This window comes from Arachis hypogaea, chromosome 20 (genome assembly GCF_003086295.3).
Source record: "Arachis hypogaea cultivar Tifrunner chromosome 20, arahy.Tifrunner.gnm2.J5K5, whole genome shotgun sequence".
NCBI classification, from domain to species: domain Eukaryota; kingdom Viridiplantae; phylum Streptophyta; class Magnoliopsida; order Fabales; family Fabaceae; genus Arachis; species Arachis hypogaea.
In genome coordinates this window covers 143,055,664-143,070,045 of record NC_092055.1, presented here as the reverse complement: position 1 = coordinate 143,070,045, position 14,382 = coordinate 143,055,664, and the positions used below count along the sequence as shown (strand labels likewise).

General features: G+C 28.4%; 1 protein-coding gene across 1 annotated transcript; it reads right to left on the bottom strand.

The window, feature by feature from the left end:
• Window positions 1-6,601: 6,601 nt before the first annotated feature.
• Window positions 6,602-8,581, bottom strand: LOC112784465 (B3 domain-containing transcription factor VRN1). The gene is made up of 4 exons (XM_025827672.2): window positions 8,311-8,581; window positions 7,366-7,909; window positions 7,180-7,265; window positions 6,602-7,082 (listed from the first exon to the last, which is right to left on the bottom strand). Exons 1-4 carry the CDS (start codon window positions 8,407-8,409, stop codon window positions 6,837-6,839), a joined length of 975 nt encoding a protein of 324 aa, XP_025683457.1. The 5' UTR covers window positions 8,410-8,581; the 3' UTR covers window positions 6,602-6,836.
• Window positions 8,582-14,382: the final 5,801 nt, after the last annotated feature.

Genomic DNA, 14,382 nt, shown 5'->3' with positions numbered 1-14,382 from the left:
CGGACATCTCTAATAAGAAGACAACATATGAAAAAGAACAAAGTAAGGTTCCTTCTATACGCATAGATTTCAGGTATAATTTTTGGATTTTACATTTAATTTAGACAAAATTAAAAAAAGAATAAAATAAAATTTTTTGTTATGTGTCTAAATTTCATACTGAGTTTCACTTTTTTCTATTTCTACCTTTTAAGTAATTTGGACAGAAGGTAAAAAAATAAAATAAGATTCGCTGAATGTGCCTAAATTTCAGACATAATGCTTGAGTTCCATAATTCTAATACAATTTTTTTAGGTATCATTTTTTATTTATACAGTAACTAAACTCATTTAAAACTAAAACTTGCATTGGATATCATTTGTTAAGTGATACTTGTATGTGGTATCAGTAATAAGAGAACGTATCATTTTCATAATTTATTAAACCTATTAAATAAAGCTAGATGATGCTTTTTTTTTTAAACTAACAAAAAATCATAGCCATGAATGTTCTTTTTGTTCACAAAGAATTGGTGGATATTTCTAGCTAATAAAAAGACAACATATGAAAAAGAACAAAATAAAATTTCTTCTATGCACATAGATTTCAGGCATAGTTTTTGGATTTCACATTTAATTTAGACAAAATTAAAAAAGAATAAAATAAAGTTTCTTGTTTTGTGCTTAAATTTTATTTGGAGTCTCACTTTTTTCTATTTCTACCTTTTAAGTAATTTTGACAAAAAATGATAAAAACTAAAATAAGATTCGTTGAATGCGCCTAAATTTTAGACATAATTTTTGAGTTTCATAACTCTAATAAAATATTTGTTATGTATCACTTTTGACCATTATAGTAACTAAACTCATTTAAAATTAAAACTTACATTAAATATCATTTTTTAAGTGATATTGGTATGTGGTATCAGAAACAAGAGACCGGATCATTTTTATAATTCATTAAACCTATTAAATAAAGTTAGATGATACTTATTTTTTTTGAAACTAGAAAAAGTCATAGCTGTAAATGTTCTTGTTCATAAAGAATCAGTAGATATCTCTAATAAGAAGACAATATATGAAAAAGAACAAAATAAGATTATTTCTATGCATATAGATTTCAGGCATAATTTATGAATTTCACATTTAATTTAAACAAAATTAAAAAACAAAAACAAAATAAGATTTCCTATTACGTGCCTAAATTTTATACTGATTCATATTTTTTCTATTTCTACCTTTTAAGTAATTTGTACGAAAATTGATAAAAACAAAAATAAGATTTGTTGATTCTTGAATTTCATAACTCTAATAAAATATTTTTTAGATATCACTTTTGACCTATACAATAACTAAACTCATTTAAAATTAAAACTTGCGTTGAATATTATTTTTTAAGTGATACTAGTATGCGGTACACCATATTATTTTCATAATCCATTCAACCTATTAAATAAAGTTAGATGATACTTTTTTTTGGAAGCTAGAGAAAGCCATAGCTATGAATGCTCTTCCTATTCACAAAGAATAAGTGGATACCTCTATTAAGAAGACTATATTTGAAAAAGAATAAAATAAGGTTCTTTCTATGCGTCTAAATTTTAGACATAATTTTTGAGTCCCACATTTAATTTAGACAAAAAATTAAAAAAAAAATTCTCTGTTATGTACTTATGTGCTTAAATTTCATACTGAATCATTTTTTTTTCTATTTTTACCTTTTAAGTAATTTGGATAAAAAAAAATATAAATTCAAAAATAAGATTCTTTAAATGTGTCTAATATTTTAGAAATAAAGCTAGATAATGCTTATTTTTTTCGAAGTTAGAGGAAATCATAGTTAAAAATGTTCTTGCACAAAAAAATAAGTGAATATCTCTAATAAAAAGGCAACATATGAAAAAGAACAAAATAAAGTTCCTTCTGTGCGTCTAAATTTCACACAGAATTTCATTTTTTTTTATTTTTATCCTTTAAGTAATTTGGAAAAAAAAAACGAAAATAAGATTCTTTGAATATATCTAAATTTCAGAAATAATTCTTGAGTTCTATAACTCTAATGAAATATTTTTTAGGTATCACTTTTGACGTATACGATAACTAAACTCATTTAAAATTAAAATTTGCATGGAATATTATTTTTGAAGTGATATTATTATATGGTATTAATAATAAGTGACGGTATCATTTTCATAATTCATTAAACTCATTAAATGAAGCTAGATAATGCTTACTTTTCTTGGAAGCTAGAGGAAGCATACGATGATTCGAAGAAGAAGAAACAGAGTTCTTGCCTTACAAAATGATGATGGTATTTGGGTCACTAAGAAAAACGATTTGGAGCAGCTTGCTTTCTCATTTTTCTCAAATCTCTACCAAGATACCAGCGATAACCCTCCATATGTGCTAAAAAATGAATTTCTGACTTTTAACACTACTGAGCTTAATATCTTGGGTGGTGAAGTGATGCAACAGGAGATTAAGGACACTTTATTTGTTATTGGAAGCCTAAAAGCGCTGAGCAGGGATGGCATACAAGCTATTTTTTACCAACAGTATTGGAATAAAGTCGGACCTGACCTCTGTAGGTTGATCCAAACTGTCTTCCACAATCTCAAACACGTCAGTGAACTGAATGAGACCCTCATCACCCTTATACCAAAGGTAGATTCTGTGTCTAACCTCAAACAAATGAGGTCCATAAGCTTATGTAATGTTTCGTACAAGATTGTTACTAAAATTCTAGCTAGTCGTATGAGGAGAATCATGGAGAAGCTGGTTAGTCCGACCTAATGCAGCTTTGTGCAGGAAGACAAAGTTCAGATAACATTATCATTGCACAGGAAGTAATCCACTCCATGAGAAATAAAAAAGGGAGGCAGGGATGGATGGCGATCAAGATCGACCTCGAAAAGGCGTATGATAAGCTCAAATGGTCTTTTGTGGAGGATACTTTAAAGGACATTGGGCTTCCTTCCAATACTATTGAACTTATTCTCTCCTGTATCTCCTCCGCAAGAATGCGAGTTCTTTGGAATGGTGAAGAATTGGAGGAGTTTAAACCAACAAGGGGTATTCGACAAGGGGACCCAATATCTCCTTACATTTTTGTCTTGTGCATTGAACGCCTATCTCAGCTTATTAACTGTGCGGTCAATCACGGTTTTTGGAAGCCAATTCGCATCAAGAGACGGGGTCCGGCACTATCTCACCTATGCTTTGCAGACGACTTGATTCTTTTTGCTGAGGCTAATATGAACCAGGCTAGTGTTATAAAAAGATGTCTTAATACCTTCTGTGAGAGCTCTGGGCAAACGGTTAGCCAGGAAAAAACTCGTATCTTCTTTTCTAGCAATGTTGGGGGCCCCATAAGAGAAGAGATCAGTGATGCCTTGGGCTTCGCCAGAACGGACAACTTGAGAAAATATCTTGGAGTTCCTCTCCATCACAATAAAGTGTCTGGTAGTACTTTCGATGATATCATTAGCAAACTCAACACCAGACTCAACTCTTGGAAGGTTTCATCCCTCTCCTTGGCAGGAAGAAACACCCTGGTGAAATCTGTCATTTCTTCTATTCTATCATACACTATGCAAACCGCCTTAATTCCCTCTACTACTTGTAATGCTATTGACCATAAATGCAGGAATTTTCTCTGGGGAGAAACCGCTCAATCAAAAAAGATTCATCGCTTGAGTTGGAAAAAAATTGGCGAGCATAAAAATAATGGTGGATTGGGCATTCGTCATGCTCGTACCCTCAATCGAGCCTTCATGATGAAAGTGGGTTGGGGCCTCATTGAGAAGAAGGATGCTCTTTGGGCTAGAGTTCTGCGATCCAAATATGGAGGAGGTGAAGACATTATCCTGAGAGTAGTGCGAAAACAGAGCAACTCAAATCTGTGGAAAAGAGTTTGTGAAAACTGGAAAAATGTCAAAAAAACACCATTTGGCGGATTGGAGATGGCTCGAAAATCAATTTCTGGAAACATAATTGGGTGCCTAATTTAGGGAGCCTGGATAAGCATGTTCACCAGGTAAGTATTGATACTATTGACTATAATAGCTCCCTCACGGATTTTCTATCTATTTCAGGGGATTGGGACATCAAGAGGATTAAGGAATGGCTCCCGGACGATATTGTCAAAAAGATCAATGCATTGATCCCACCATCCCCTTGGAAGGAGAAAGACTAAATCGCTTAGGCACTCACCTCAGATGGGTCTTTCAAACTTAAATCGGCTTATCAAGATATTCATGATACCACCGGTCAACCCAACAACATCTTCAGCCTTATTTGGAAGTGGAAAGGTCCAGAACGCATCCGCATGTTCCTATGGTTAGTGGCCCATGACGCTATCCTTACTAATGCAGCAAGAAAGAGACGACACATGACAAGTGATGATCGCTGCCCCAGGTGTAGCAGAAATGAAGAATCCACTTTACATGTCCTTTATGACTGCTTCTTCGCCAAGAGCATTTGGTGCAATCTCCTTCCATCAGGTCAACTGCCTGCATTCTTCGGCTCTGATCTTTCTAACTGGCTTTTAAGCAATATATCGAAAGAAACAAACTGGTCAAATTTGTTTGGTTACGCGACTTCCCACATGTGGTTCTGCCGAAACAGTTAGGTGTTTGAGAATAAGTTGATTCCTTCTACCTTGGCTTTATTCAATATTAAAGCAAGACATGAGGAATACCTAAGAGTTATGGAGAACCAGTGAAAAATGAAGCATACCGTTACAGCCCACAACAACCTCATACGCTGGTTCCCTCCTGCAGAAGATGTTATTAAACTCAATGTTGATGGCTCCTTTTATGAAAATCAGAATAATGCAGCATGTGGAGTAGTTTTTAGAGATCACTTGGGGAGATATATTGCTGGTTTCTCTTGCAATTTGGGTAGTTGCTCTATAAAGCAAGTTGAAATTTGGGGGGTTGTGTGTGGCCTTCAAATTGCAGTGGCAAAGAACTTCCACCAAATCATTGTTGAAACAGATTCTACATCAGTTTTGGAGCTTGTAAAGAGCGGTTGCGTTACAAGACACCCATGTGCATCACTCCTCGCAGATATCAACATTCAAGCTCAACGTCTGATTATCTCTGAATGGACCCACACTTTGCGAGAAGCGAATTATGTCGCAGACATCCTTGCAAAATAAGGACAGACTCTTCCCCTTAGCCTCCATGTTTATGATGTGCCCCCTCCTGATATATCTTTGGCCTTAGATTTAGATTGCTTTAGCTGTATGCATCCTAGGGGCTCCTAGTTTTGTTTTGCTGTTCTTGTTTCTTTTTGTTTGGGGTCTTTGACCTCCCTTCTCATCAAAAAAAGAGGAAGCATAACCGTAAATGTTCTTCATGTTCACATGAACCAATCAATGGATCACTGTAATAACAAAAACAACATATAAAAAAGATCAAAATAAGGTTTCTTTATATGCGCCTAAATTTCTGACCTAATTTATGAGTCCACTCTTAATGTAGACAAAAAATTAAAAAAAAAAAACAAAATAAGGTTCCTTCTATGCACCCAAATTTTATACATAATTCTCAATCTCACTTTTAATTTAGACAAAAAATTAAAAAAAAAAATAAAAGAAGGTTCTTTCTATGCATACAAGAACATCATATGTATATGTTTCACATAAAATATTTTACATATGACTACTGCGTCAGCATATCCATTTTCATATCAGAACGTATTGTATTCCACGTAACTATGCCATAAATATCTTATTGTTCTTAGGCTGTGTTCAAATGGATAAAAATTACTGTGTTGTCTGAAGCTTGAACTTAGCTACAAGTAACTTCCATGCAAATTTTTATGGTGCACATGTAAAGTTGTTAAAGGAGCAAGGAAGTTCAAGTCAAAGAATCCCTCTTTCTTAACCAAGATAAGGCAAACTCAACTATCTAGATCTTCAACAGTAAGTTGACACATTTATCTCTGTCAAAAAAATTTCATGTGATGCAAAAATTCTGTTACTTTGTTCTGAACAATGGTGATTATATATATATATATATATATAATGTGTGATGCAGAGCATTCCAGCAGTCTTCTTCAGAAAACACTTTAAGAAAACAAAGGAGTATGTAAATCTACACAGTGGAAAGAAGCAGTGGCCTGTAATGAAATCAAACTTGAATGTTAGTCATGAATGCTTATTCATGTTGCAAAGCAATGGTGTCTGTTTAAGGATTAAGAGTTGTGACATGGATTCATGTTTTTCTTTACAGTTCACACTTAATTGTTGCAGTGTTGTTCTCACTATAAACCAGAAATTAGAAAAGTACCTATGGATCTTATTTCATACACAAGATTGTGTATTGTAATGGACATATTCACATAAAATTTGACAGAACTTATGAGTATGCAAGTATATCTTACATAAAGTAAGCGAAATGAACTTTTATTTTAAGTTTGGCTTAAATATGACATAAAAAACTTGTATCAATTAGTCCAATACAATGAATTAAAAAAAGTTATACACTCATTAAAACTTATTTACATTGGATTTTTTGATGTAATTACTGCAACTCTGCAAATAATTAGTAACTTTCTAAAAAGCAATAAGTATAATAAATGAGGGAGAATGAGTGAAATAGGATTCAAACCATAATTGCTTTGAAAATAAGTAGTTGGATAACTTTTGATTAGGTACTTTGTCCAAATAACATCTTATACTACCAACAGTCTATAATTCTAAATGTGTTGTTTCTGCATTGATCATTGATACATTTCTAGTTATGGTAGTAAGGAGATATCACTTCAATGCAACCATTTAGGTGTGATGAAAACTCTTGATCCCTGAACATACACCATTGATCTGCAACACAAGTAGGCATTGCCATTCCCTAATCATGGCTTCGACAAATATGAACCTTAAGCTCTGGATCTTGTCTGTTAATGAGCTCAAAGATACAAACATCTCCGGCTTTTATGTTATTTTCTTTAACGAACAAGCGCCAATTAGAGATAATGGCACTCTTCTTATATGGATAATAGATCAATGTTGCATGCCACTGCTTCTTTCCAACATGTAGAGTTGCATACTGCTTCGTGTTCTCGAAGTACATTCTGAAGAAGCAAACTGGAAGACTCTGCAATCATATCAGAATATTTCATCATCATGGTTCACAACAGTCTCAATTTTGCATGACATACAAAGTTTGCACAGAGATAAATGAATCAACTTACTGCTGGTGATCCTGCTTGGTGCTTTTGCCTAATCTTTATCACGAAAGAAGGATTTTTCGACTTGAACTTCCTTGCTTCTCTAATAACTAAGGTATTTATGCATTTTAGCCACAAAGAAAATATAAAAAGTTAAACAAAATCAGTAGAATCCAAAAAATGAAAGAATGATGAGATCATGAAACAGACCATCTATATCTGGTCTGGCACATTGAACTATTGGCTGCTTAATATCTGTTGTCTCTTCAGATTGACCATCTTCTTCAATCTTGAACTTGACATGCTGCTTCAAGTTTTGTGTATTGGGGCTTTTATCCATGTCTTTAGTTTTGATGGCTCTTTTCATTTTTTTACTTGTAGAAGGACATGATTGCTTTGGTTCTGCTATCACTTTCTTCTTCGGCCGGCCTCGGCCCCTTCGTGGCGGCGGTGCCTCCAAAGTCTCAACCAAGTTATCATCACCGATTCGGCCATTGGAAGTATACTCAATTTCGAGGCCACTCATGTCGAATATGTTTACTTTGATGTTAGAAGTTCCATTGTACTTAAACCACAACAAATGACCATTATCCAAAGTGTAAAATGTAGCAAACTCTTTCCAACCCTTTTGAAACAGAATCTCATCACCATTATTAGTCCAATCTATTTTCCATTGAGTGCCATCTGGAGGCTTCAGATACACTGGATTTGGCATATTATTGCCATGCTTCCTACTGAACTTGGTTGGTATTTTCTGCAATGTCAATGAAACTGTTGTTGGTAACCATAATTATCAAAACTCAATCTAACACAAAACTGGCAAGATACACAGAAATTGATTCCATTCACTCTATTTGTATCACTCAACCTCTTAACAACCTTCTAAGAATTATCCTTTCCTAACAGCAGCTTTGTTGATTCAGTTACTGCTCTAACTAACTAACAATCAAAAACTCAACTAAAAAGCATAAATATTGAGGAGCATATACTAGCTGGTAAGAAAAGAAGCCATGCATGTGTGTGGTTGTTACCTCGCATAGAAAATTTGACAAAAAGAGTGAAACACAAGAAGTACAAATGAAAAATTTTGTATGTGTTAAACAAAAACAGTGAAAGAAAAAAAAAAAGAGGATAGGAAGGGAAGGAAATACTCACAAGATATCCATCATCAAGGCTTTTTCTGAGAATAATCTTGAAGAAACGGATCACAGTGAACAGAGAATGCTTGTTTTTTTGGAAGCTAGAGGAAGCCATGGATGCTCTTCTTGTTCACAGAATTACAGCCATGGATGTTCTTCTTCTTCTTCAGTGGATCTCTCTAACTAAGAAGACAGCATCTGAAAAAAACCAAAATAAGGATCTTTGTACGCCTGAATTTCAGACACAATTTTGGGTAGTAAGAACAAAATAAGTTCCTCTCTCAATTTCAGACTTTGAGTCTTATTTTTTTTATTAATTTTTTTTAAAATAATTTAGACAAAAATTTAAAAATACTTAAATTTTAGACATAATTCTAAGTAAGAAGAAGATAAAATTCCTTTTATGCACTTAAATTTCAGACTTAATTTTGAGTTTTACTCTGTTTTATTTTTATTTTTAAGTAATTTAAATAAAAAAATTAAAAACAAATAAAATAAGACACTTTCTATAGTATCGTTTTTGTCCCTAACGTTTGGGATAAGTTTTAAAGTTGTCTTTAACGTTTTAATCATTCTATTTAAGTTCCTAATGTTTCAAAATTGACTGAATAATGTCCTGCTATTAGGGATCCATTAACAGAATTGATGGCAGGACAAAATTGAGACGATTTTAAAACGTTAGAGGCTTAAATAAGACGAAAACGTTGGGGACAAAAACGATAAATAGAAATAAATTTTAGTTTTATCCTTTAATAATATCAATTTTTTACTGTACATAGTATTTAATTATTTTTTAATCACATCTAAGTAAATTACATTTAATCACATTATTTTTATTCTAAATAAATTTATTTTTTTATAATTTTACACTTAAATTTATAAGTTAATATAAAAATATAAAAAAAATTATTTAGAATGAAAGTAGTGTGATTAAGTGTGATTTACTTAGATGTGATTAAAAAATAATTGAATATTATATACAATAAAAAATTGATATTATTGAAAGATAAAATTAAAATTTATTTCTATGTATCGTTTTTGTCCCCAACGTTTTTGTTCTATTTAAGTCTCTAATGTTTTAAAATTGTCTCAATTTTGTTCCACCGTCAATTCTGTTAACGGATCCCTAACGGCAGGACAACATTGAGCCAAATTTGAAAAGCTAGTGACTTAAATAAGACAATTGAAATGTTAAAGACAACTTTAAAACTTACCACAAACGTTGAGGACAAAAATCATATTTTATTCCTTTTTTATATTTACTTTTAAGTAATTTAAACAAAAAATAAAAAATGAATAAAATAAGACTCCTTTTATACGCTTAAATTTTAAATATAATTAAGTCTTACTTTTTTATTTTTATTTTTAAATAATTTAGACAAAAAAATTTGAAATAAATAAAATAAAAAATATAAAATGATATTTTATATTGTTTTTAAATAATATTTTTAATAATTTAGATTAAAAATTAAAAAATATAAAATAATATTTATAATATTTTTTATGTATTTAAATTTTAAATTCTACTTTTTTTTTCTATTTTTATTTTTAAGTAATTTAGATCAACGAAATTCGCATTAAAGAATCTCGAACAAAATAATGACAATGCTAATTTCTTAAGGGTAAGATCGTACTTTTAAGTAACATGTGAAGTTGGTGTGGAATGGAATTCACCGTTTCCTCTAATCAATAATTCACCTCTGAATCAGCTTCAAGCCTTCAACAGTGTCGCTTCTATCTCTGAAATGATAAAGCTGGTATGCATATAATATTTGTATAACAATGCTCTGAAATTTCTTGTTGGCCACAATGCTATAAAGAAGAATAAAATGATAGGACCACTAAGCATTGTACATGGAATAATGTCATTGGACTCCAAAATAAGACAGAAAATAATATAGTGGTTTCATTGAACTCTTGAAACCGCTTATTTTGGGATTTATTAATGATCGAATTCTTGACTTTTTGGATCTAAAGTTTTGATATTATGTTATGAAATCAATCATCTAAAAAGTTTAAGTTGGTAAAAAAAGATAATACTAATGATTATATTTTTAATACTGAATCGAACATCTCTAAATTTTTATTACACACATATAAATATTTCATTAACTTCATATACTTTCTTTTATAGTTATAAGTGAGGCGACTATTTATATAAAAATATTTTTAAGTAAAGATAATAGTTTAGATATTAATATATATTATATGAATTATTTAATAATTTTCAATTCATTTTCACGTAAGAAAAATCTTCATGTGAGTAATCACTTGATAAATAATGCTGTTTCCACTGCCATGTACAATAAATGCGAGTTAAAACCTAAAAGTAGGTAGAATCTAATTAATCTATGTATTCTCTTTTCCAAAGAGGTTCACTTTTCTATGTGTAGGAATCAGTAAATCTATATGACTATATTTACTATTTAGTCAATAAATGCTGGTGCGTTTGATAAATGTGTTGAAAATAAGAGAAGTGTATTTGAATCTTTTTAAACATTTTACTTTTATTTTTGTTAATTTTTTATTTTTCTGAATACAGAAGTAATTCTGCTTTTGAATATTACGTTTATACGAAATTAAAATTTGTTATTTCTGCGTATATGTTGATGGTTACTGTTAAAAAATAAATAAAAAATTTATTTTTTACCCATTTTACTTTTTATTTTATTCTATAAAAAGAATACTAGTAATTATTATTTTCATGGCTTCACAGTAATTTTTTTTCTAAGTTTTTGTTTTAACTTTTTTTTTTCATCAAAATATTTTAGATTTGTTTCAATCACAGATAAGATTAATATTTTAATTTTTTATTATTTTTAGTATTTTTTTATATTTTAATTTTTATATTTTTGTTCATATGATATATGTTATTAGTTTTATGAAACTTTTATTGTTTCTTATCTATATGAGTTTTTTTTTCTATTTTTCGATGTACTGTATTTTCGTTTTGTATAAAAAAAATATAATTTTTATTCGTTTCTGTAAAATTTATAATTGTAATTATTATATACTACGTTTATCATCAAAATTTTATAAATGAAAAATTAATTATAAGTAACAGTAGAATCATAAATAATAAAAATTTATAGTTTAAAATAATACTAAATTAAAGAGTACTGGTAATACTAAAAAAATTAGATAATATTTTTTTGTTTGACGTTATAAAATTTATAATACTCTCTTTTATATTTTTATTTTTTATTGTATTTATTTTATTTATATAATAAATAATTTTTATATTATTTTTGTTAGTGTTCAAATTTTTCATGTATATTATTATTTTTTTGCCATTCTTATTGTTTCTTTGTTCATATTAATTTTTTTCATTTACTGTTATTTATTTCTAATATTTTTGTTTTGGTTGAAATTTTTTATTTTTTATTCAATTCTGTAAAATTTATAATTATAATACTCGTATATTATATTTTATTATAATTTTTTATAATATAGATTATGATCTTATTTAAAAAGATAAATTAAATAAAAAATTATTCATAACTAATAAAATATATTTTGTTAACTTTTATATGTTACTTTAATATAGTAAGTAAATATTAGTTTTATTATAAAATTAATTAATAAAATCTATTTAAGTATTTAAATTAAGATGATAAAATAATATAAAAAATATTTAAATTGATGTCTGTTTTAATAATTTTTTATTTAAAATTAATTTACAGTAAATCCTAACCTTTCATTTTGAGTATAGTCTTTATAAGAACCTGATTGAAAATTTAATAAATGAATAAATATAAAGACCGATAGAGTAATTAAACCTTTAACAAATTATTTATGGTCTAATTCAAATTTTTGACTACCAAATCCTATCTATAATCTATTATCTATTATAATATATATATTAAAAAAAAAGTCCAAATTGACAAATAAGTTTTTACGTTCCATATAAAATTGTGATGTCATCTATGTAATAACATAAAAAAATATCTATTTTAAAACAAGTTTATACAACTATAAAAATAATATTTATATAATCAATCTAGTATTAATATCATAATTTTATAAAATTATTAATTTATATCAATGATCTAAATTCTAATACGGTATATTTTATTTAACTAATAAATTTTATTTTACAAAAATTTATCTATCAATTTAATTTAATATTAATAACTTCATTCTTGTATTATAGTATTAAGTTTATTAAACATATGTATTAAAGGATAAATTCTTTTAAATATTAAAATATATAATTGAATTGAATTTTATTTAAATTTAATATTAATTTTTAAGATTTTTTTAATACACATTTTTTTATATAAAAATTAATTTCGTGGAACCATGCGAGTTCAATCTAGTTATTAGCACAAACACGGAAAGTGAATGTGTTTATGAAAGAAAGAGAGGATTGAAGGCAAGAAAATGCTCATAACGAATTCCATTTTGGAGGCCTTTTGTGAGAGAATTCTTGAAGAAACGGATCACAGAGGAAACATGCACTAAATTCCGCTGTCAAAAGGAATCTATGAAAGAGTCAAAAAAAAAAAAAAAAAAGGAAACCTGCACTAAATTTCGCCGTCAAAAAAGAAATTACGAAAGAGTCAAAAAAAGATGACGCTGGTTATTTATTGTTATTTATTAAGGGTAGATAGTAATTGAAGTAACCTTAAAAACTGGGATGCAATAAGATTTTTCTTGAAATAAATAAAAAATTTTTATTTTTAAAAATAAATTATTTTAATTTTAATTTTTGGAATACATGTTTTTTTAGAGTGAGTTTACTGCATCCATCTGTGAATTTCTATGACTATAATTTTATAGAAATTATTGTATCCCAATAAACTTCACCCAAAAATACACATTCAACAAAATATGGTTGTTTTAACGTCGACAATAATAACGATTTTTTTTTTGGTGACTCGACAATAATAACGATTATTACTGTAGTCTCCAAAAATACACAGATAAATAAAAATAAACTATATTTAATAAAGATTTTTTTATATTATAAATTAAAAAAATTATTATTTCAACAAAAAAAATACTTATTCTAATGTACTCTTATGTACTTTAAAAATAATAATAATAATTGTTATCGTCTCCTGTCACACTTAAAAATTTAAATTATAATTTATTGACTCTTGTGTTATAGTATTTAAATTTATTAAACATATGTATTAAATGATAAGATCTTTTAAATACTAACATATATAATTGAATTTAATTTTATTTAGATTTAATATTAATTTTTAAGATTATTTTAATAAATACTTTCCTTTATATAAAAATTAAATTTCGTGGATCCGCCGGGTTTAATGTAGATCAGCAGAAACATGGAAAGTAAATGTATTTATGAAAGAAAGAGGTGATTGAAGGCAAGAAAATGCTCGTAAAGGAAACCATGCACTAAATTCTGGTGTCAGGAAGACATCTTATGAAAGAGTCAAAAAAAATATGACGTTGGTTATTTATTAAGGGTAGGATAGTAATTTAAATAACCATAAAAGCTGGGATGCAATAGAATTCTTTTTGAAATAAATAAAAAAACATTACTTTCAAAAACAAATTATTTTAACTTCAATTTTCAGAATACATTTTTTTTAGAATGTGTTCCCCGCAGCCACCCGCAAACTTTTATAATTTCAAAAAATTTGTTGCATTCCGATTACTTTATCCAAATTCTTTTCAAAATTATATTAAAAAAGTATATAAAAGTATATAAAAGTACATAATAAAAAATATATAGATATACAAAAATAAATTATATTTAATAAAAAATTTTATATTATAAATTAAAAAATTATTATTTTTCAAAAAAACGACTTATTTCTATATATTTTTGTATACTATGTATTCTAGAGACGATGATAACAATTATTATTGACCGTTATAAAGCTTAAAATTTTGAGTCAGCCAGTTATTTTTGAAAATTCTAAATAAAATTGACGGGAGAATGCGATGAACTTAATAATTTATATGAAATTCGTTGGAGTGGGACAAACTCTATTAATATTATAGAGTTAGTTGAAAATTGCAGCAAACTTGCCTAAAATTAAAAAAAAAAAACGTATTCTAATATTTTTTTTGGTGACTAACGTATTCTAATATTTAAAGTTGAATAATTTCT

Excerpts from the sequence above, each read along its gene's own strand:
- LOC112784465 (XM_025827672.2), bottom strand. The coding sequence starts at position 8,409 with ATGGCTTCCTCTAGCTTCCAAAAAAACAAGCATTCTCTGTTCACTGTG. Across the intron at positions 7,266-7,365 it reads TGCCAGACCAGATATAGATG|TTATTAGAGAAGCAAGGAAG; the intron begins GTCTGTTTCATG and ends TAAATACCTTAG. Across the intron at positions 7,083-7,179 it reads ACCAAGCAGGATCACCAGCA|AGTCTTCCAGTTTGCTTCTT; the intron begins GTAAGTTGATTC and ends ATATGATTGCAG.